The sequence below is a fragment of the Macaca thibetana genome, chromosome 11 (assembly GCF_024542745.1).
Source record: "Macaca thibetana thibetana isolate TM-01 chromosome 11, ASM2454274v1, whole genome shotgun sequence".
NCBI classification, from domain to species: domain Eukaryota; kingdom Metazoa; phylum Chordata; class Mammalia; order Primates; family Cercopithecidae; genus Macaca; species Macaca thibetana.
Window position 1 is genome coordinate 101,062,357 of NC_065588.1, and position 25,282 is coordinate 101,087,638.

At 36.3% G+C, this 25,282-nt stretch overlaps 1 protein-coding gene across 6 annotated transcripts in view; it reads right to left on the bottom strand.

Annotated features, from left to right (window-relative positions):
• The window catches only part of SLC41A2 (solute carrier family 41 member 2), a 141,013-nt gene that overhangs the window by 20,966 nt on the left and 94,765 nt on the right, over window positions 1-25,282 (bottom strand). For all 6 annotated transcript variants that reach the window (XM_050748472.1, XM_050748474.1, XM_050748475.1 and 3 more), the window contains 2 exons: window positions 18,295-18,426; window positions 16,604-16,752 (listed from right to left, as the gene is read on the bottom strand). In XM_050748472.1, the coding sequence (XP_050604429.1) occupies window positions 16,604-16,752; window positions 18,295-18,426 (281 nt within the window). The remainder of the gene's footprint in view (window positions 1-16,603; window positions 16,753-18,294; window positions 18,427-25,282) is intronic.

The following is a 25,282-nucleotide window of genomic DNA, read 5'->3' on the forward strand; positions in this document are numbered from 1 at the left end:
GGGGAAAACCATCTCCCTTCTGGCTCCCCCATCCGCTGAGAACTACTTCCACTCAATAAAACCTTGCACTCATTCTCTAAGTCCACGTGTAATCTGATTCTTCTGGTACACTAAGGCAAGAACCCCAGTATACAGAAAGCCCTCTATCCTTGCGATAAGGCAGGAGTCTAATTGAGCTAACATAAACCATCTATGGATGGCTAAACTAAAAGAGCACCCTGTAACACACGTCCACTGGGGCTTCAGCGGTAAACATTCACCCCTAGACACTGCCGTGGGGTCAGAGCCCCACAGCCTGCCCGTCTGTGTGCTCCCCTAGAGGTCTGAGCAGTAGTGTATGGAAGAAGCCAGCCACGCCACCATTGCATGCCCTGTGAGGGGGACAAGGAACGTTTCCTGTTTCAACATCAATGTAAACCTCAAAAATACATAATAACATTTTTAAAAATGAAAATAAAAAGACAATTCATAGACTGGGAGAAAATATTTCAAATACATCTATCTAACAAAAAAAGTAGTATCCATAATATAAAAAGAACTCTTAAAACTCCATAAGTCAACCCACTTTTTTTTTAAAAAAAAAAAAGGGGCATAACATGAATGGTTAATAAATCCATAAAAATATAGTCAATATCATCAGTCATCAGGTAAATGCAAATTATGATCACCATGATACTACCTTTACAGCCACTACAATGGCTAAAGGTATTAATAGAAAGCCTGACAATACTAGGTGATAGCAAGGATGTGGAGCAACTAGAACTCTCATACTAGTGGGAATGCAGAATGGTATAATCATTTTGGAAAACATCTTAGCAGTTTCTTGTAAAGTTAAACATTTACTTCCATAAGACCCAGAAATTCTGCTATAGGTGTTTACCCAAGAGAAATGAAAATATATCTGCACAAAAATGTGTACATGAATATTCATAGCAGCTTCATGCATAACAGCTCCTACTGGAAAAAACCCGAATGTTCACTCACGGGTGAATGGATAAACCAGTTGTGATTTATTCATACAATGGAATATTACTCAGCAATAAAAATAATTAAACTACTAATACATGTAACCATATGGATAAGTTTCAAAATATTACATTGAATAAAAGGAGGAAACAAAGAGTACATATTTAGATTCATTATATAAAATTCTAGAAGAGGGAAATATAATTTATAGTGACAGAAAAGAAACTAGTGGTTGCCTAGTGCCTGGCATGGAGGGGAACTGACTGCAAAGGAGCATGAGGAAACCTTTTGGAGGTGAAGGCAATATTCTATATGTTGATTATAACAGTCATTACATGGGTGTATGCATATGTCAACATGGGTGTACTTTATATAAAGTATGCCTTAATGTTGATCTTTTAAATTGTCTTTGTAGATTGCAGATTTCGTCTTTGTATATTGAGTAGCAGTGTGCAGCCCTCCAAGCCAACAGCCTGTAGCCAGGGTCACCTAATGATAGCCTGTAGGGCAAATCTAGCCCTATATGGCCCACAAGATGGGAATAATTTTAGTTTTTAACATTTAAAAAAACAAAGGAAGAATATTGCTTTGTGACACATGAACATTATATAAATTTCAAATTTCAGTATCCATAAACAAAGTTTTATTGGGACATAGCCATGCTTATGTAGTTACATATCATCTATGACTACTTTTGCACTATTATGGCAGAGTTGAGTACTTGTGACAAAGACTATATGGCCTAAAGGCCTAAAATATTTACTATCTGGCCCTTTACAGAAAAAGTTTGTGACCCCTACCCTAGAGTACAGGAATTCTTCCTGTCACTTCCCATTACCAAATAATGGAATTAACCAGATTGTTCTCAGTCCTTTTACTTATCTCCTGTGATTGGGGAGGTGGATCATAAGCTTTGGAGTAATATAAGTCTAAGCTCAAATCTTATTTACCACTTAACTACTACAGTTGTCCCTCTATATCCATGGAGATTGGTTTCAGGACCTCCTGCAGATAGCAAAATCCATGGATATAAAAATCTGCAGACACTGAAGTCCCTTATATAAAATGGCACTATTTGCATATAACCTACATATGTCCTCCTGTATACTTTAAATCATCTTTAGATTACTCATATAATACCTAATATAATGCCAACACATCACTTCACTCACGAGGATTCAATGTAGTGTGAAACAAATTCAAGTTTTGGTTTTTGGAACTCTGGAATTTTTTTCCTGAATATTTTTGATCCAAGTTTAGTTGAATACACATATATATATATGGAACTCACGGATGTTGAGGGCTGACTGTGTATTACTTTGGGCAAATTTTTTAAGTTTTCAGTTTTCTCAGATTTTTCACTTGGAAAGTAGGCGAGATGATATACATCTCAGAGGACTGCTGAAGGATTAATGAGATAATGTAAATAAAATACATATTGTCTAGTTGTTAATAAACACTTAATATTTCTTCATATTCTCCTTCTAAATAAAGTATTTAAATACAGGGCTTGTCAAATGGGGAAAAAAGAATGAGCCTGATCACCTACCAGTTAGTTTTCAAATTAGAAGGCACAAGCTATTATTTCCTACATTAAATTAGTTCTTATGCTGGCAGAAGTTAGTTATCAAACTTCATTTACTTTTAAAAAACCTTTTATGCCTATATTCCTACTTGCTATAATCATACAATATGTAGTTTGTGTCTGGCTTCTTTTGATTAACCTTATGTTTGTGAGATTTACTACATTGTTGTATGGAGTTGTAGATCATTCATTATCCCTGATGTATATGGTATAATAGTACTTCACTGTGAAGCTTTACTTACTTTCTTTTCTTAAATTTTCATTTTCATTTTTAAGAGATGGGGTATTACTATGTTGCCCAGGGTGGTCTTGAACTTCTGAGCTCAAGCAATCTGTCCGCCTCAGCCTCCTAAAATGCTGAGATTACAGGCGTCAGCCACTAAGCTCAGCCTATTTACTTTCAATCATAAAATTAAAATCTCTTTTTCTCTCTGTCTCCGTAGAGACTGGGTCTCCCCGTGTCTTAAAAAATATAAAATGTCTTAAACTCCCAGCCTCAAGCGATTCTCCCACCTCAGTCTCCCAAAATGCTGGGATTTTAGGCATGAACCACCATGACCTGCCAAATGTAAAGTTTAGCATTCTAAACTGGCTATGATGTTAAAATACCTACAGTTATGCTCCAAATAATTACATTTCTGTTAACAATGGACCACATAGATGATGGTGGTTCTGTAAGATTACAATACCGTACTTTTACTGCACTGTTTCTAAGTTTAGATATTGTATCCCCATTGTTAAGCAACATATCACTGTAGTCGTTCATAGAATATTTTATTACACTTGTTGAGAATGTAATTTTACTTTTTAAAAATATACTTTCAAATTGTTTATGGGTGTAAGTTTAATCTCTCCAACTGATCTGTTACCTCTTTCAGATAGAGAACCTTGTCAGGTGCTTCCCTATTACTCATACAAAGTACACTTAATATATCTAATTTAATGAATACTTATTTATATCTAACATAGAAAACAGCGTGATGACATTCCTGGAGCATTCAAAGAATAAGACATAGTTATTGCTTTCAATGGGATATCAGAATCGAAATGAAGAAACATAACTGAAATGCCTTAAATAATTCACAAATAATACGAAACAGTATTCATTTTATAAATATTTATGTGCCAAGCAGAGGGTTGGGTGCTGAAGCTTCAGTGATGAATAAAACAGAATCCCTGGATGAGCCTGAACTGGCCACATCCTCTGCTATCCTCTGGAAAATGAAAGAGACTTTGACAGAGCTAAAAAGTAACAATTCATCAGAGAACACAAACTGAGGTTCTTCAGCATACCTTCAGAAGCAGATGATCTGTGGGAATTGACTATTAACCTAAGATTCTCAGAACAAAGAGATGACTACACAAAGTAGACAGATTCCACCCATGACCATTAGAACAAAATTTTTCTGTGTCACACTCCTTTGCATTCCTGTCTTTACAGATTATCTCTCTTGTACAATTCCTGGCTCTTTCTTCCTATGTAGAAATTAGTTTCTTTAATGCCAATCCAGGAACAGATTAATTGTTCTGCAGAACTATTTTAAAGCCAATCCAAGGATACGACTCCCCAGTAGCCTTGGATGGATTATGTCTCATTAGAGTCCTTTCTGGGAAAACAGTAACTAGTGGAACAAATGCCTAAAAATATCAACCTCATCAACAGGACAGTCAACTGGACAATTCGAATTGACAATTCAAAATTGTCCATGAAGATTTACCTCTCACTTTGGCTGATACAGTAAATAACACAGTCCAAGCCCTAGGGGAACAATTTAATTTCCTTAACTCAAATAGTTATAGTTAATTGTTACAGCTATAGATAATACAACGGTGTTGTATTTTCTCTTGGGCAACCTAAAACATTGCTAACACTTCACGCTACACCTGAACTAACATTACAGATGAAACGAAGCAATCTATATTTAAGCTAAAAAGGAAAAAAAAAAAAGGCAGCCAAGCTACCTGGAGAAACATACAGACTTGTTTTCTTGGTCGGGCCTCAAAATTCTTATGTCTTGGTACTGATGTGCCTTCTTGTCCCTTCTTAAAATATTTCTCATTATTTTTGTTTGTCTTACAGTCACTTAATGCTTACTGTCCAGTCTCAAATGCTTTTGCACAGCTATTGTCCCAGCAGATGGTTCAACAAATGATTCAAAGATAAAAAGAACATGAAATCATGCTGATTGACACTTAAACTGAAAAGAGTTCTTTACACTGAAATCTCATCTTTAAGGAGAATCAACAGCAGAGTTAAATGTCTGGATAATTCTTAATTATTTCTCCTGAGTGAAGAGCAAAAGTGAGAACTAAGAATAAAAAAGTTTCTACACTCCTTGGAAAAGACTGATTGTTCTTTAGCCACAGTAACAGGTAGCCACCAAAACTGGTTTTAAATTCATTCAATCAATAAACGTGCCTCATTGAACATGCTTTAGAAGTTAGCCAATCAATGATAGTCCTTGTTCCTGAAGTAGCCAATTAGGAACTAATCCATTCCAATAAACGTACCCCTGAGGGCCAACGGTCATACCCAAGTAATCATACTTCTACAGATGACATTAGTCCAAACATGCTTTTGAACATTTGCCAGTTCCTGAAGCCATGCTTCTCTAAAACCCTACAGAAGATCAATAGTTGGCTCTGCTTGTGCCTGATCCCAGTATAACTCCGTTACAATAGTAAGTAAAAATTCAGCTTTGTCTTTTTATTTCAGATACTGAGTGACGGTCTCACCATCCTTTGATACCCTTTAAGCTTCCCTTTTAATAAATGCAAAAATCTTTGGAAACTTTTTGCTTTAATACATTTTCCTAGATAGTACAAAAATATAATTTAATTACCTTTGTTATGCTGAACTAATACGGATGTTTAGCTTTCAAATTAAAAAGTAGTATTACGCTAATATCTATTCCTAAAAATAGCTAAACATTTTCAATTACAGAATCATTCAGGTCAGTGTTTTTTTTGGGGGGGTGTGGGGGGTGAATACTCTAGGGTCACAAATCAACCCAGATTTTATTCTGGCAAATTTCCTGAGTAATTATTTTTATGCTTTTCAATTAAGTGGTTTCACTCGGTTATGTTATAAGATTTTTTTGTAGATGATGTGAAAATTCCGCTAAATCATATCTGCAATGTCAGCAGGATTCAGAGCACAGGAAGCAATGTCCTAAGCAGAATACTTCAGAAAAGATGGCTCAGCTTCCCTGGTTCCATCTTCACCCTTATCAGGCTTGACAAGACCGAAAAGAGCTCTCTTTCCCAATGCCTCGCTACACAGGAATCAAGCATGCTGTGCTTCCAATAAGGCAGACAGTCATTTCATCTTCTGTGCATCACTGGCCTGGAGCCCAAGCATACCTCTCTAAAGAATTAACCATAAATATGGATTTAGAAAGGTGTCTCAATTTGAGACCTTACAACCTAAGCTGTAATAGCATAATCACACTACAACATAACACAAATGCAATCACGAGGCTGTTAAAAAATCATCTCAAAAATTCACCTGCTTCAAATTCTTATCTTAAGGTAACCACATTGATCAGCTCCAAAAGTTAAAGTAGCTGTTTTTACAGCTAGAAAAAAAATTCTAGGAACTATAGGTCTTCCCTTCACATCTCCTTTATCATTCTCTTTATACTTCTCCTTCAACCCAAGCTGACAGACAGAGAAACCAATTAAGAGACAGAGGCAGAACAGTCACATAGAAAAAATAAAGAGATCCTACTTTCAGTTAGAATCTGGTAGAATTAAGTCCTGAGGAGTGAGAAGAAATGTGAAGATTAAGTAACCTGTTTAAATATCCTGGTTGCTTAGGTTTATCCTTTGAGATGCCATCTGGGAACAGGGTTTGAGTTAGCATCATGATTTAAAAAAAATAAAAGACATAGCCACATCATGTAATGAGGGCCTACTGTGTGTCAAGTATTTAAATATTATAACTGCTGTGCAAAAAGGAAGCCTTATTATTTTATATGCAAAGAAAGTAAGACTCCAAGGAATAAAGTAACTTGCCTGAGGCTAAGCTAATTAACTTGCTCAGCTACTGGGTGGTTATCCTGGGATTCCAATTATAGTCATGTTGTTACCATATGGCTACATTCTTCCTTATCTAGAAGAGTGACTCCAAGGAATGGAGCAAGGTATCAGAATCAAGGTAGAGACTCTTAATGCTGGTTTCATAGGTTCTGATTGCTCCACTGCCACCCTCAGAGAGTCACCATCCCAGTAATCCACAGCTATTGATGATGATGATGTTGATAATAAAAAAAATAAGACAATAATGATGAAAATAATAGCACCTTAAATGCATTATTTCATCCTTATAACAACCCACAAGGTTGGTCTAGTCTTAGCCCCTTTCTACAGGTGGGAAACACAGTGCCTGAGCAGTGACTGCCTAAGCTGATGCAGGTAGTTGATGGTGGAAGCCAGAGCCCAAGCCCTATAAATTATCTCACACTGCATCAGATGAATGTGTCAGATCTCTCAAGTTTGTTGGGAGTGGAAAAATAGTTGAAAATCACCATTCTATAGAATAAACTAAACTCTTTATCATCTGTTCTTTAAGCTCCTTGATGATCTTGCTACAACCTGTAATTTCTAACCTTATTTTTCATCACTCCTTTTAACTCCCGGAAATTTCTTGCTGTTTTCCATAAATACCCTGAGTTTTTCTCATTTGCCTAATGCTACTCCTTTTAGCTGAAATGGCATTTTCTATGGATTCCAACAAAGCAAAATGTTATCCACTATAAAACTTCCCTCCTCACATTGAAAAAACTCTCCCACTATTGAACTTCCATAGTACTTTGTCCTTCTCTCAGAAAATTCAGGAGTTATTTATGTGCTTGGAATGGATTCCTACTTGACTTCAGTAGGCATTGATTCCGTGTGGATCCTGTGGAATGAATATCCTTCTGGGGCAATATGCCTGGCTGGAAGAAGTTGAAGATCTAATGAAACCAGAGAGAAGAGGCAGCTGTAAATCTTTAGAAGTCCTGAAAACTATGATCCTCAATAAGAGCAAAACAAAGCATCTTTTTTTTTTTTTTTTTTTTTTGAGACAGAGTCTTGCTCTGTTGCATAGGCTAGAGTACAGTGGCATGATCTCAGCTCACTGCAACCTCTGCCTCCTGAGTTCTAAGTGATTCTCCTGCCTCAGCCTCCACAGTAGCTGAGATTACAGACATGCACCACCACGCCCAGCTAATTTTGTATTTTTAGTAGAGGTGGGGTTTCACCATGTTGACCAGGCTGGTCTCGAACTCCTGAACTTAGGTGATCCACCTGCCTTGGCCTCCCAAAATGCTGGGATTACAGGTGTGAGCCTCGCACCCAGCCCCAAACCTATTCTTATAAAACACAGTGGTTAGGAATGTAGACTTGAGCCAGTCTCCATCTTGCTGTGTGGACTTGGACAAATCACTTAACTTCTATGCCAACTGCCTCATCTGTGAACAGGAAATGAAAACAGAACCTTCCTTACTGGGCTGTTGTGAGGACTCAATCAGTTCATATACATAAAGTGCCTAGAACAGTGCACGGCTCATGATAAATACTATACAAATATTTGCCATTATTATTTCTGAAACTCATATGTGGATTGGAAAAGTGGCTCCAGTTGCAAGAGGGGAACTGTTAGAGATCAAAAACTTTCAGAAGAAACAATTTAGATGAAGCATATAAAATGGCTTATCTATAACTGAAGCAGTACCATTTTCCTCTAAAAAGTTATAGACCAAGAGAAGATATAAGTGAACACTATAAAATAATAAATCAAATGATGGCAGAAATAGGAGAATATACACTTTCTAGGTAAAGTACAGAGACAACAGAACCAAGGAGTCCATCTGGAAACCTGAAGGAGATTGTTTTAGGTCAAACAAATTTAAAACTTGATAGCTTCTAACTTAACAGATGAATTTAAAATTAGCTATTTAGACTTGGAATACAATTGTTTTCAGGAAAACAATGTTTTAAGTATTGCCTGGGTTTTCTGGTTAATCCATAAAAGCCAATTTAACTTAATATTAGTCTAGTAGTAACAACAGATGATTTTAATATTAATAGACTATTTTAATTACCAGACTGTTTTAATATTAACATATATTTTACTAGTCATGTACAACAATGGTTTTGTAACACATCATCTGTACTGTAGGAATGGCAACTCATAAAATCATATATCATGAATGCAGGAAGGGATTTGAGTGACAGCTAGGGTCACTCAAATAATTAAGGTGGGTCACTCAAATAATTAAGGTGGCAAGCATAAACCACTACTTAGCTGGGCAAACTAGGAAGTATAGTTTGCCCAGCTAAGTAATGGTTTATGCTTGCCACCTTAATTATTAACAGCTCCCCGTTAATTAAATCACAGAGGAAATTAAGTCACAGAGAGTGTTGTGACTTAGCAAAAGTCATAGAGTTAAGAAGAGACTCGAATTAGAACCCAGAAATACTTATTCCTAGTCCAGGAGTCTTCCTATTAGACTGCATGGACTCACCAGTATGAAGACGATGATGAAGGCTATGATGGTCAGGATTCGGGGCACCTGTACACATGAGATACAGAATCTGTGGGAGTAAAGCTCTCCTTATCCCAGAGGGACTTTCTGGGGTCAAGGGCTGAGGGATTTAGGGGATCCTTGCTTGTGTATCTAAGGCTGGTCAATTTCCTTTTTTATTGTCCCTACTTGTGGCTTCTTGCTCAACACCTCCCTGGAATGGGAAAAGTTATGGGGGATATAAGGAATTTAGTTTGGGATGTGTTGAGTGTGAGATGTCTCTTCAACGTTTAACTGGAGATGTAGAACAGGAGTCCAGACTGGAGATATCAGTCTGAAAGTAAGCAATGAAAGCGTGGTATGTGAAGCTTAGGGCAGTCATCAGAGAATAAGAAGAGTTCTGCAGTAAAGAACAGGGGCCAAAAGGAAGGTAAGTGGTAAAGAAGCGAGAAGGGGCTCAGGGAATTGAATAACCAGCTGTAACACTGAGGGAAAGAAAAAAATGAGGCCGATGACAATAAACATGATAAACTGCAGCTACTACCATTATTGGAAACTTACTATGTTCCAGGCACTCTACCAATATATATATTATCTTAGCCCTCATTTCTAGCCTCTGATGTAGGGGAAAAATAAGGTTACAAGAGGTTAAGAAACCTGACTACGAATACAAAATAAGTAGCAAAGCAGAAATTCAGACTCAAGGGTGACTCTGAAGACTCTGATCTTTCTACAATGCTCTGCTTACTGGGAGCTTATCTTTTCCCCTTCGTATGTGATGTATGGATGACAGACAGTCTGGCTTATATTTTTCTTATGTGGAAAAATTTACTTTTATGTCTTTGTAGTTAAGATAATATTGAATCATGTGAACATGACTTCAGAATGAGGATACTGTCAATGCTCCTTCTGGTAAGTATGTAGAGGTCACTGGCTGTATTTCTGCTCCAAGCATGTTCTACTGGATGAGCAATGGAACATGTTTGCTCTTAATCTGCACTATTAGTATTGTAGGTATATTCATATTACAAACACATGTTCAACAACCAGGAGCTTTGATTATTTATAAAACAGAAATACTTATTAGGAAGTTTATTAGTTAATATGCTGATTATAAGTTTTGTCATGAGGGGCATTTATCTGTGCTCGGGCTTTGCTGAGAACAAGTATTTTTTTCTTGAGAATATGAATCTGTTGGAAAATATGAGTTGGTGTAATTTGCATGTATGTATAAAATTCAAAAACAAGTATTGCCTACTGAAAGTAATAGCAAAAACTAATGAGACTTCTGTTTTTAAAATTATATTAATAAGAAGTATGAACACTAGTATTTTGCCAGGCCCAGTTTTATATTTGTTAATATTGAGTTTCTCAGTGGTTAAAACTTATATTGTCTGATCTCCTCCCTCCAAAAAGAATATATTAAAGCACCTTCAAAGAATGAAAGTTATGCATGGGCACAAAATTTAATTTATTCTGAAGTTACAGAAGAAAAAGACTGTATTGTTACAAGGAAGTAAGTCTTGGGCTCTTCTTTAGCTGTTTCATGCATTTCAAACTAATCTACAGCTAAGAGAAGATTCTTAAGGGCAGGGACAATCTTTTTTATTTCTTTTGTACAGTGACCAGCACAGTAGTTGGCACACTATATGTACTATATACTTGATACAATCCTGATATTTATAATTCTCAACTTTATGTATTGAGAATTTGTTGTCATTCTACCCTTTAAAGGAAACATTTGTTTCTCCCATGTGAAAACACAGATATAGCCAAAAACAAAGTTTTTCTACAACTAAACTTTCAAAATAAATTTCCCATGGAATTTGGTGCTGTTAGAATTTTAGTAGAGTTCTTAATAATCTGATTTTCTGTAAGAAACAATAATTGCCTAAAATAGAGAATTCAACATTTCATTTAGAAATAGTTTTAATTCATTGTTTACTAATTATATTAACAAATACCTTGTTGGAATTCAATAGAATAGGGCTATTGAATTTAAGGGCTAGAGAAGTCTCATTTTTCTTTTCCCACTGGGATATTTTGCAGCAGAAAACATATTTATATACTTCATATTTACATAATCATAATAAAACAGAAAACTATAATAGTAAAATAAAAGGGGTTGTTTTTAATCAAATGAGTAAAATAGTAGATTATAAGGATAATGAGATTTGAATAGCAATAGACTTATTTACATTTGTGATCACTTATCTAATTATAGTCTTTTTTTCTCCTTTTTCAGTTTTTTTTTTTTTTTTTTTTTTTGAGACAGAGTCTTGCTCTGTCACCCAGGCTGGAGTGCAGTGGCATGATCTCGGCTCAATGCAACCTCCGCCTCCCAGGTTCAAGAGATTCTCCTGCCTCAGCCTCCTGAGTAGCTGGGATTATAGGCATGAACCACCATGTCTGCTAATTTTTTGTATTTTTAGTAGAGATGGGGTTTCACCATGTTGTTCAGGCTGGTCTTGAACTCCTGACCTCATGATCCACCCGACTCAGCCTCCCAAAGTGCTGGGACTACAGGCGTGAGCCACGACGCCTAGCCTCCTCTTTCAGTTTTTCTAGGGGCAGTCTTTTCGCCTCTTGTAGGATATGTCAACCGACAAGATGACATGTTTATGTTTTTGATTTTTTCATAGACAGAGGATATATATTTAGGATTTCTAACACAAAGGGGAACAACTAATAGAAGCCTTAAACAGTGAAACAAACCAAAATGTACTGCTGTTCCTTCTTTGCTCAAGAGATTGTCAGTATGCTTATTTAATTGAGAGTTTTCTTTGTACCTCCTCAGGTTTATTATGCTGTCAAGGGACTAGTCTTTGAAGAATACTGTAGGGCGTAAGACAAACAAACAGAAAACCCTGAAAATGACAGTAAGATTCCCTTTGTTACATCTTAAAAGGAAGGCTAACAATGCCCATCCTAACTTGGAATCCTATATTATGCTTTTGAGTTCGTAAGTTAACAGGCTTTGAGCAGTCAATGGAGCATCCAAATAAGTAGATGTGAAGGCTGGGAAAATCACTGCTTAGAGAGAAAGAACCCAATAAACATGTCAAAATTTGTAGAGGAAAGTATACTCTGCTTCTGTGAAATCAAAGCTGTGGGTTCAATGTGCTAGTTTGACATAAATTAAAAAATTATACTAAAACAAACAATAGTGCCTTAAGCACAGCTGGTAGTCTTATAAAAGCTGACTGATGGTATAAAAGGTATAATGGATCAAGATGGTCAGCTAGGTACCAACCCATCCTTACTGTTGAAGAAAAATAAACTCAAAAAGCCATGTGATTGGAGGTATGTCAAATAGGAATGTCTCTTAGCACATTACTGTGGTCTTGACACGGTCTAGCTACTCTGATTGCTCTCGGGGACTAGGCAAGAACACGAATAGAGTATAACCCATCACATCTTCTGACTGTGGTCCAGTGGCCTAAACATCGCCTAACAAAACCATATTTGATAGCTTCCTTCTAATTGCAAGACACATAATAAATACCCCTAAACAATGTAATTTGTGACTTATAAGTAGTTTTTCTTAAATTTAAAAAATAATTTCAAAACATGGGAGCTAGTGTGTGCCAAGGGCAAAATAAGAAACTAACTCAGCCATTCCAATGCCAGAGAATTTCAAATTTAAGTTGACTTTTTACTTTTCATTTGAAGTAAGAAATACCCATTCAGCTACAAGACCAAAATTGAGAGATGATATACTCTGAAAAAAAATCTTATACTAACATCTAAAATTTGAAAGTTTTATTTTAAAAAGTCCTTATTAAGGAAAACTTCAAGCATATACAAAAGTAGAATCGTACAAATTAACCCCACTCACTGTCAGGAACCATCACTGAGCTTCATCCATTATCAACTCATGATCAGTTTTACCCCGACACTTCTGCTTCCCAAGAAATCAAGTTATTTCATCTCCAAACATCTCAGGAAACCTTACAGTTTTAACTGATCACTATTAGAAGTTGTGGGATTCTGTTTCATTTTTTATTGCTTTTATTTCGGATATCTATGTCAGTGAAAGAGAGGAAACTGGTGTTTATTGAAGACAAGGAAAATAAAAATCTAGATTTTTTTAGTTCTTCTGTGATTTTCCATACTTAAATAGTTATAAAATTTTCTCCTCCTTCCACTGAAGGAGATGAAGCTGGCAAGATATAGTCATTCAGTTTTAACAAGCATTAATTGAGCACTAGGGACAGGACTGGGTGCTGGAGATACAAAAATGAGTGAAACAAAGAACCTATCTCTAGAATGGGTGAGACAGACACAATAAATATTATAGATAACGTCAATATAATATGGAAAATGCTAGGATAATGGTATTCACAGGGTACTTTGGGAAATAGAGAATAAGGCAATCCAGAGAAAATCAGATATTCAAGAAAGGCTTCCAGGAAGAGATGATATCTGAGTAAATGCAAAAGTGCTGCAAATGATTGTTACTATGTCATTATAATAAGTGCAATATGAAGGTTCCTTCAAATAGATTTCCTTCATTTAGTGGGTTGGGGAATTAGCAGGGAGGCTCCTCAAAGAGTATTAGTCTGTTGAAGAGTATAAAACAACATTAATTTATAAAAACAGCCACTATATCATGTCCTGTGGGGAATACCAAAGGGAAAGGCACGGTGTCAACCCTCAAGAAGGTAGGAATGTAGATGGGGAGAAATTCAGCATGCATTGGAAAACTGCACTATAGAATATCCAATCAAATTAGAGAGTTTAGGGATGAGAAGAGTGGCATGAACTTAAGTATTTGAATAAGAGCTTGGACCAAGGTTGTGAATATAAATTCAACCTAGATCAAAAAAGGAAGACAATCTAGTAAAGAATATTAAAAAGGAAGTTCTAAGTGGTCAAAGATTCTTTGTCTTTAAGGAGTTATTTCGTCCTTCTGTTCATCTTTGGACTGACTGCAGCCAGGTGGGGAAGGTCAAGGTCTTTTACCCAAACCTTAAAGAGGTGTGTGTGCATGTGCTTATGTGTATACTAGTGTCAGAACATGTAGATTTGACCTAAGAATTTACAACCTATTCTAAGCTATTCCATTAGAAAATGCACAATATCAGGCTGCAAATGCAAAGATCTACTCTGGCAGATATCTGATTCTTGGGGGAAAAATGAAAAGCAAAGCCCATAAAAATTAAAGTTATAAAAGACACATAAGAAAATTCAATGAACAGTATAGTTTCCAGTTGTCATTCTGAACCAGTGACACACCATTTATAATACTATCTTTTTCTTTTCTTTCTTTTTTTTTTTGAGATGGAGTCTCGCTCTGTCACCCAGGCTCCAGTGCAGTGGCGTGATCTCGGCTCACTGCAACCTCTACCTCTTGGGTTCAAGGGATTCTCCTGCCTCAGCCTCCTGAGTAGCTGGGACTACAGGCGTGTGACACCACGCCTGGCTAATTTTTTATTTTTAGTAGAGACGGGGTTTCACCATCTTGGCCAGGCTGGTCTCGAACTCCTGACCTTGTGATCCACCCACCTCGGCCTCCCAAAGTGCTGGGATTACAGGCGTGAGCCACCGCACCCAGCCTATAATACTATCTTTAATAACAACAACAATAGCATCAGATAACACTTACATGGCATCTACTATAAACACACTTTATATAAGTAACTCATTTAATCCTCAAAGCAGCCTGTCTGGTAGATAGTACAACCTTCTCCCATTTTACAGAGGGGGTAACTGAGACACAGAGAGACTAATAATTACTCTTTTCTCAATTCTAGTTATTCAACTTTCACTGGTGAGAATTTAGATCAGAGGTTTAAAAGGCATGTAGGTATACAGTGGATATATGTTGAAACTTTTTAATAAACTAGAAAAATTACTTATATCCTTCCTTGACTTAAGTGAAATGCTGCATGATAGTATGTTGGCACAGAACCATAAACATAAATGTCAAATAATCCATGAGGCTAAGAGGTAGAGTTGCAAATAGGAATATGCTCCAGCAATGGCTTGTTTATCAGCAATTCAAACACTAGTTTCTGAATATTTCCCCTGGGATTGAAGAATTAATCTTTATCACAATAGTTACACAGAGAACAGCATCAAACATATATGACAATAAATGACCATATAATATACAGCAATAAAAGTAGCCATTTGCTATAAGTTTTGTCCCTACTGAACAGTAGAAAAACATTACTCCCCAGGTAGAGGTACTTGCTTTTTCTTTCAAACTCTGAAAGCACTTCATATAGAGCTAAACTCAGTACTTACATTATAGTACATTGTAATTCTTTGTTCATGTAGTGGCCTTCCCACTAGACTATGAGACCTGAGTACGGAGTCTGAACTTATTCCTCCCCGGATTTAAAAGCCATCCCTCTATCTAGTAGCATGAAAGTTTACTGGATGAATAAATTAATTAATTATTCGATAGGTGACTGTCAGTAAAATCTAAGGCACTATGAAGTATAATAGACAAGCTAAAAATGTCAAGTTGTAAGGGTTTTGTTATTTTAAGAATAGATTCTAATTTCCCTTGTATTTAAGGCCTTTTCTACACCAGCCTTAATCAACCTTCTTAACCTTATCTTGTCTGTTAGATCCTAGATATGAATTATTGTACCTTGCACAAGCCCTGTGCTTTCTCACCTCTGTGTTTTAACTCAGTAATCTCCAAAAAGTTTTAGATTATGCAGCTCTCTCAGTATAAAATATTTGGTATACTTATTTAACATTGTGCTAAAATATATTTATTACTAAGCAAACACAAAAATAGAAGAAAAAAGATACTTTAAACAAATGAAGTTTTAATCTTTTCTTCCTCCACATGATGCATTGCTCTGTGTGTATCCCACTTTGAAAATCGCTGATTTATATCAAAAAAACAAATCTCATAGCATTTTGTGAGAATTAAATGAATCAATACATATAAAGCACTTATAATGCTTCTGAGCATATAGGAAACACTATAAATGCCAACTAATTTCATTATCATCATTATCATCAATGTAGTTTCTTTTCAGTGGAATAATGTCTACATACCTACCTTCTAGCCTCATTCCTACATGCCAAACTCCTTGAAAGTCAAATGATAAATGTTATCTCTTCAAAGAACTATTTGAATCCATCTCTTAAGGGATTAGGACTTACCTCACTGAAGAAGGTACCAAATCTACAAAGTTTAGCAAGGAGCCATGCCCAGGAAGCCAAAATAAAACTAGAACCATTGGTAAAAATTAAAGATGTGTTTATGGAAAATGATGCAAATGCAAAGAGATATGATTATTAGCCCCATGGGAAAGAAAATACAAGAAAAGTAAATATAAGCCATAGTGAAATTAACTGACTCTATAATAAACAATGTTTACATGGGCCTAATAATATAAATATTGATGACTAACAAAAAATTGTTTATTAGTTTTAAGAAGATCAAATCAATATGAAGATGGTTCAGTTGATTTTTGAGATGGTAAAATATGTCATGTGTTTTTAGATTTCCATAGTTGTACTTTTACAGCAGTCTCAGCTTAAAAGAGGTTTCAGAAGTTTTAACTCTTACCTGTAGCACAGCAGCAAATAAATACACTACTATGAAGATTATAGTTAAAGAAGTATGACCACTTTTCATCAAATGAATAGTGTAGAGGAAAATTAAATGTCCAGGAATCACTAAAAGCAGCAGAACTTGAGCAGACTTATTATTTACTCCTGTAATATAAAATGTAAAAGTAATTAAAACGAAATTATATTTTGGTTAATAATAGGTCATAGTTATTAAAATTTGAGGATTACTTTCTAGTTACTATACTTCATACTATCATATGAAATTTGATTGCCAAAAATAAATTTCAAGTAGTTACAATTCATTTCATTCTCTGAAATTTCCACTATATATGTTAATTAAATGAAAGGTGGTTGATAAAAACTTGCTATGAAGAACATCGGTCACACTTTAATATCTATCATAAAAACAGAGGGAAGACAAAAGAGAAAATATAAAGTTCTTAAAGTACAAGAATGTTTTAGTTTTACTAATTTCTTTAGACTTCTATCGCTGGTATTAAAAGGGTAGCCATTTCTGATCTTCATTCATAGGTCAATAATTGCCAGGCACTGTGGCTCACACCTGTAATCCCAGAGCTTTAGGAGGCCAAGGTGGGAGGATTGCTTGAGGCCAGGAGTTCAAGACCAGCCTGGGCAACATAGTGAGACCTCATCTCTACAAAAAATAAAAAAATAAAAAATTAGCCAAGCAAGGTGGCTCGTGCCTGTAGTCCCAGCTACTCAAAAGGCTGAGGTGGGAGGATCACCTGAGCCAGGAGTTTGAGGTGCAGTGAGCTGTGATGGTATGCTACTCTCCAGCCTGGGCAACAGAGCAAAGCCCTGTCTTAACAACAACAAATTTTTTTTAAAAAACAAAAGTCAATAATCACACTTATTTTCATCAGGGAAAAAAAATATATAAGAATTGTGAGGTTTAGGCCGGGCACGGTGGCTCAAGCCTGTAATCCCAGCACTTTGGGAGGCCGAGACAGGCGATCACAAGGTCAGCAGATCGAGACCATCCTGGCTAACCCGGTGAAACCCCGTCTGTACTAAAAAATACAAAAAACTAGCCGGGCGAGGTGGCAGGCGCCTGTAGTCCCAGCTACTCAGGAGGCTGAGGCAGGAGAATGGCGTAAACCCGGGAGGCGGAGCTTGCAGTGAGCTGAGATCCGGCCACTGGACTCCAGCCTGGGCGACAGAGCGAGACTCTGTCTCAAAAAAAAAAAAAAAGAATTGTGAGGTTTAAAATTATGGTCTTAGTTTTTTGGTAATCGTGTGCCTTTGTTTTTTCATAGTCACATAAATAATGCATCGTCCTTGAAACCGAGGTTATCCCTTCTCATCTGGTTTGTTTGAGATCAAGTTGCCTACATTTAGAAAGGCCAAAATAATAATATAGATAAGATAGTACATCTGCCTCCCAAAATCACCTGGCAATGATTCTTTTGTCTTTCACAAAATAAGGTTTCTCTTTCACAACTAATAAGCAAGATACCTCAGAAACAGGCATCAAAGAAACATTATACAAAGATCCTCGGCAACTGTAGAATTGATACACATGCCTTTTCATTCACTGGGATTAGCTCTCAGAAATAGGAAAGTTCAGCAACTCTCACAAAACACATTCAATAAATGCTGCCTGCCTATAATCTTAGAGAGCAATAGGCCTTGATCTAAAATATGCAAAAATCCATAAGCACATACCTGGACCAAAGAAAGTTCTAAATGGGTAGTAACAACCTTTGGGTTCATCAGGCAATTCTCCTGGAATGCTATGTAAATGGAGGTAGGTAGAAATCCTGCTAGCCTGAATGGCCACCAAATTACCACCAATACCTGAAACACAAGGAAAAACAAAGTAGCAATCCTCATATTTTAAACAACTTGCATAAATTCAACCAAAAGCAACCCTCTTCATGTAACATTATGGGCCAATAAAACAAAATAAAGAGTTCTGAAATGTTGATCTATTTAATGTTTAAGTAGACATTCCAAAGGCATAAAGTGATTGTTAGATAAGATTAATTCATTGTGTTTTCAAACTTGACTGTATGGTATGAAAGCAGACCAGAGCAGGTAATTTTTAAAAATCATTATCAAAACCAAGATATAAAATTAGGTACCAAGATCCTTCACGTTTATCACCTTAATGACAGGGAAGATAAGCTAGACTTACTCAAATAGATAAGGCTAGAAACTTTTCTTCTCAGTTTACTAAAGAAATTGGCACAGAGCCACTGGAAAAAATACTCATTACCCTCTAATATAATCCGAAGCAGAAGAGTTGATGCCAGGATGTGAAATGAATTCCAAAGAGTGGTAAGCCCCTCCAAGGTAAGACGGGATACTCAAATGGTTTCTCCTTTTGCAGAGTATAGGAGAAAGAAGTTAAGCCATAAAAGTGAGTAAGAAGAAAACTGAAAAATTCAAATTCTTAACTGCTGAGGGTAGGACTGCCTAAGATTGAGGAAAGAGCAAGAGAATCTCAAACCCCATCCCATGCCTTTCACTAAGAAACATCAGCAACTGACTGTGGGAGAAGAGGAAGAGCACAGATAGTTAAACCTTCTAGGCTGCAGGCATATAGCCCTCCAAGCTGCACACTAAGCACAGGATAGCCAGAGCATGCCCATAAAGAAAGTTGAGGTTAGTGGTGTGCTGAAGGTAATAATAATAACCACAAAAAACAAACCCAGTTCAAGTGCCGACTAGATTGACTCAATCCTCCATCCTAATGATGTAGCAGAAGAAAAGAACTCCTATTTCTAGGCAAAAATAATATTTATCTCAATCTCCAATGGTCTTGTATATATAATGTCCAGCATTCAATTAAAAAATTAAAAGACAGGGAAAAATAAAGAATATAAACCATTGCAGGAATTAAGAAGTCATCAGAGCCAGACCCAGAGATAAATCAGGTTTTGAAACCATCCAACAAGGAATTTAAAATAATTATAATTAATACGTTAAAGGATCTAGTGGAAAAGGTATACAAATATATTAAAAGACAGAGACATAAATTAAAAGTAAAAATATGGAAAAAGATATATCATGCAAACACTAAGAAAAAGAAAGTGAGAGTGACTATATCAATATCAGGAAAAAAAAGGCATTCTAACAGGGAATATTACCAAGGATGGAGACGAACATTGAATAAAGTTTAAGAAGGTCAAGATGGCCAGTAGCAGTGGCTCCCGCCTGTAACCCCAGCACTTTGGGGGGCCGAGGTGGGCGGATCATGAGGTCAGGAGATCAAGACCATCCTGGCCAACATGGTGAAACCCTATGTCTACTAAAAAAATAGAAAAATTAGCTGGTTGTGGTGGCATGTGCCAGTAATCCCAGCTACCCTGGAGGCTGAGGCAGGTGAATTGCTTGAACCCCGGAGTTGGAGGTTGCAGTGAGCTGAGATCGCACCACTGCACTCCAGCCTGGCAACAGAGTAAGGCTCTGTCTCAAAACAAAAAAACAAAAAAACAAACAAACAAAAAAAAAAGTCAAGTCTTCAAAATACATCAAGCAAAAACTGATAAATCTGAGAGGAAAAACAGACAGGTCTGTTTTTACGCACAGATTTTACCACTGTATCTCATTCATTGAGTACACATATAGTAAGTCCTCACTTAACGTCATTGATAGATTCTTGGAAACAGACTATAAGCGAAATGACGTACAGCAACTCCTAGAATAGCATCATTCAATGTCATTATATAACATTGATGAGAAAAAAGTTGGTTTTGTTATGTATTGTTTCACCTAAAGTCACAGTTTTAAGAACCTATTAAGGATGTTAAGTGAGGACTTACTATATTTTAAAAATCAACAATGATATAGAAGACTTTAATAATACTATCAGCCAGTTTAATCTAAATTACATTTATAGAACATACTACCCAAAACAGCAGCATACATTTCACACATGCACTCATGGAACATTAATGAATACAGACCATATTACAGGCAATAAGACAAGTCTCAATAAATTAGAAATGATTGGAACAAGCAATGTATGCTCTCTTTCCATAACAGAAAAGTAAGATATCTGAGGATTCCCCCAAATATCTGGAAAGTAAACAGTACATTTCTAAAAAACCCATAGTTCAAAGAAGAAAACAAAAGGAAATTTGGAAAGTATTTTGAATTTACTACAAATGAAAACATAAAATATTAAGATATGTGGGAGGCATATAAAGCAGTACTTAGCAATCCATAGCATTACTTATATTAGGAAAGAAGAAAGCATGGCCGGGCGCGGTGGCTCAAGCCTGTAATCCCAGCACTTTGGGAGGCCGAGACGGGCGGATCACGAGGTCAGGAGATCGAGACCATCCTGGCTAACAAGGTGAAACCCCGTCTCTACTAAAAAAATACAAAAAAAAATTAGCCGGGCGAGGTGGCGGGCGCCTGTAGTCCCAGCTACAGGCTGAGGCAGGAGAATGGCCTGAACCCGGGAGGCGGAGCTTGCAGTGAGCTGAGATCCGGCCACTGAACTCCAGCCTGGGCGACAGAGCAAGACTCCATCTCCAAAAAAAAAAAAAAGAAGAAAGCTTTCATATCAATGATCTAAGGCTCACATCTTAAGAACCAAGAAAAAAAAATTAAACCACAAGAAAGTATAAGGAAGGAATAAAATAAGAACAGAAATTAATGAAATAGAAAATAAAAAAGCAGAGAAAAATAAATGAAACAAAAAGCTGGTTCTTCGAATAGATAAAAAAGAGATAGAAGACACAAATTCCAATATCAAGAATGAAAGAGACATCATCACTATAGACAGTGCGTGCATTAAAAGGATAATATAGGAATATCATAAACTTTAAAAATACTAAACAATTAGCAAATCAAATCCAGCAACACATAAAATGTATATCATAACCAAATTTGATTTATCCTAGGAATGCAAGACTGATTTAATAGCTGGAAAGAAACTAAAGCAACTCAGCACATTAACAAATGAATGCAGGAAAAAATAATATAATTGTATGAATAAATGCAGCATAATTTATACAATTTTATATTTATCATTAACAACTCTTAGCAAACGAGGAATCAAGTAGGACTTCTTTAACTTGATAACCACACACCCACACACACACGAAATCTGAGATATGACAAAGGAGGAACTGCAAATCAATAAATAGTGCTATAGACTTGTAATAAGTAGTGCTAAGATAATTATGGAATATGCCAAAAACCTATGCAATTTGATCCCCAGTCTCATATCATGCACAAAAATAAATTCCACATTAATTAAACACATCATGCAAAAGAAAAACATATTAAGTTTTACAAGATGACACAGAATGGATCAAAAAGGATTTTTTAACAAAACAGATAAATTACACACCATAAAGGAAAAAGTTGACAAATCTGACTACAGTGTAATTAAAACCTTCTGTTCATCAAAAGACACCATAGAGAAAGTGGAAAGACAAGCCACAGAGTGGAAGAATTTTTTTCAACACATATAATTGTCAAAGAACTACTATCCAGAATATATAAAGAACTCCTACATGTAGAGAGAATCAGTAATTGCAGAAATGCGAATAAAAGCATAATAAATATCATTTCATACTCATCAGATTGGTAAAAACTTTTAGCGTAAAAACATCAACTATTTAGGCCGGGCGCGGTGGCTCAAGCCTGTAATCCCAGCACTTTGGGAGGCCGAGACGGGTGGATCACGAGGTCAGGAGATCGAGACCATCCTGGTGAACACAGTGAAACCCCGTCTCTACTAAAACTACAAAAAAAAAACTAGCCGGGCGAGGTGGTGGGCGCCTGTAGTCCCAGCTACTTGGGAGGCTGAGGCAGGAGAATGGCGGGAACCCGGGAGGCGGAGCTTGCAGTGAGCTGAGATCCGGCCACTGCACTCCAGCCTGGGCGACAGAGCGAGACTCCGTCTCAAAAAAAAAAAAAAAAAAAAAAATCAACTATTTATAATAACGTGGAGCAATGAGAACTCTTACACAAAGCTAGCAAGAATGTCAACTGTTACAACCCCTTTTGAAAACATTTTGGCATTGTGTAATACAGTTGTTGAGGCCAAGCATAGTGGCTCACACTTGTAATCTCAGCCCTTTGGGAAGCCGAGGCAGGAGGATCACTTGAGCCTTGGAGTTTGAAACCAGCCTGGGCAATATAGTGAAACTTCGTCTCTACTAAAAATAAAAAAAATTAGCTGGGTGTGGTGGTGCACACCTGTAGTTGCAGCTACTCAGAAGGCTGAGGCAGGAGGATGGCTTGAGCCCAAGAGATTAAGGCTGCAGTGAGCCATAGTCATGCCACTGCACTCCAGTCTGGGTGACAGAATAAGGCCCTGTTTTAAGTAAGTAAGTAAGTAAGTACATAAGTAAGTAAGTTAGTAAGTAAGTAAATAAATAAATAAATAAAGTTGTTGATAGCCATATCCTACAATCTAGCAATTCCACTCTTAGACAAATACTCAAAGAAATGCCTACATAGGTACAACAGTTGGAAGAATGAGCTCTGAAAGAAGTATGAAATCAAGAGAACTTGACATCTTAAATTTATGAAGGACTCCATTTAAATCACACCAAAAACACTGGCGAAGGAGATTTCTGAACAAGAAGAATTAGAGAACAATTGCAACAGGATGTCTGAACCAGGTGCTAAAGGTCGAAAGCTTTGATGATATCAGAGAGAATCAGACGGCAGCAATCCTCTGGCAAGGTCTATTACCCACTATTGATCCAAGTTACCTGGAAGCAAAATAGATTTCCCTCCAAAAAAAAAAGTGTGATGAAACTACCTTGTTTTTGTTTTGTTTTTATAATAGGATTATCTGACTTGTGCTAGATTATTAATTCTTTGCTTAATAATTTAGGATGTAATATTTAGGATCCAGTTTCTTACTAAGAAAAAACCCAGCTCTAGCAGCCTCCAAATCTAAGCAGTTTAATCTTGGGTATCCATAAGCATTATACTCAGAAACAAAGATTGAGTAATTTTGTTCAAAGATATTTAGGTCAATATTACCTATATATCACCTTTATATTGCCTGATACCTAGTGAAGTTTTGGCATTCACTGAATTCTAATAATGTTAATTTGTTATTGTGGAATAAGAATTTAATATTTTTTAATTGCAGAAAAAATGTAAGTACAGAAACAGGAAAAGCACGAGCTTCCCCCCTTCTAAGCTGAGAGGCTGATCGCTTTTTGTGCCAATGACCAAAAATGAAGCAATTTAAACATTATAGTTTTAAGGCTGAAATTATAATGTCTTGATCTTAAACTAAATGTAGCTTCATGATTTCCTCATCTCATTTAGTAAATAAAAAATTCATTAAAGCAAAGCTTAAGATAATTTAAAATGCAGTTCATCATAAAAATTTTAAAATATGTATCCCAGGGAGTTCTGAAAAAATTTATAAAGGAAAATAAATTTCTTTAAAAATGTGTTTAAAAGTCACATGGACCAGACAGAATAATAAGGCACATAAATGCAGAGCTGTGTTCTCTGTAACATTCTGACTGTGGCTCAAACTATGTGGGTTTGAAAATCACCTCAGTCACTTGCTATGACATCACTGATATTTAACTTCTCAGAGCTTCAATTTTCTAATCTGAAAATAAGGATAATTTAATATCTATCTAATAAGGATGCTGAGAGAATTAAATAAAATAATGCATACATGAAAGATGCTTAGCACAGTTTCTGGACATGGCAAAGGCTTAAAAATGTTAAATATTATTATCAATAATAATAAATTTATGTAAATAATGTGATTCTGACTTGGCGTTTTCTTAACTGTAGGTCCTGACATTTTCTGGAGAATTCATCGGTCAGAGGATGTCCAGAAACTGTATTGCTTTTCAATTCACAGACTACTTTGTTTTAAAAAATATATATGAAAGAGAATAAATCATTTAGTGCCCATTCTATTTATTTATTTATTTATTTATTTATTTTTAGAGACAGGGTCTTGTTCTGTCTCACAGGCTGGAGTGCAGTTGCGCCATTATGGCTCACTGCAACGTCGTACTCCTGAGCTCAAGCAATCCTCCTGCCTTGGCCCCCTACATAGCCGGGACTACAGGTATGCATCACCATGCCCAGCTAATTAAAAAAAATATTTTTTTCTTTAGAGATGGGGTCTCACTATGTTGCCCAGGCTAGTCTTGAACTCCTGGGCTCAAGAGATCCTCCTGCCTAGGCCTCCCAAAGCACTGGGATTTAGGCATGAGCCACCAAGCTTGGCTAGCACCCATATTTTAAATAATCAATTAAACAGCCTTCTGTTTACTCAATGAATTTTCCACTAGAAGTTAGAATTGACTATCTTTTTAAAGTCTGGATTTTTCTAAATCTGAACTTACTTTCTAAAGAAAAGAATAGAGGCTGGTCCAATGGTAGTGGGTTATCAGAACTTATTCACAATAGTGTTGCTACAGTTGGTATACAACTATCAACTGCTAAACTCACTGACGTTAAAAAACAAACAACTAGACAGAACATTGAATAATTAGCATGTATTGGTACTCATCTGATAATAGCATATAAACAAGGCCAATAGTTTATACCTCTAAGTGAGGGTAAATGAAAATGTCTCAGAAATTGAAAGCGGCAAGAATATTTAACTATATAATGCAAGCGTTTTCACAAAAAATTACTGGGTAAACCAATAAGGGGTAAATTAGCAAAAACAGCTTTGTAATCTTTCTCTTTA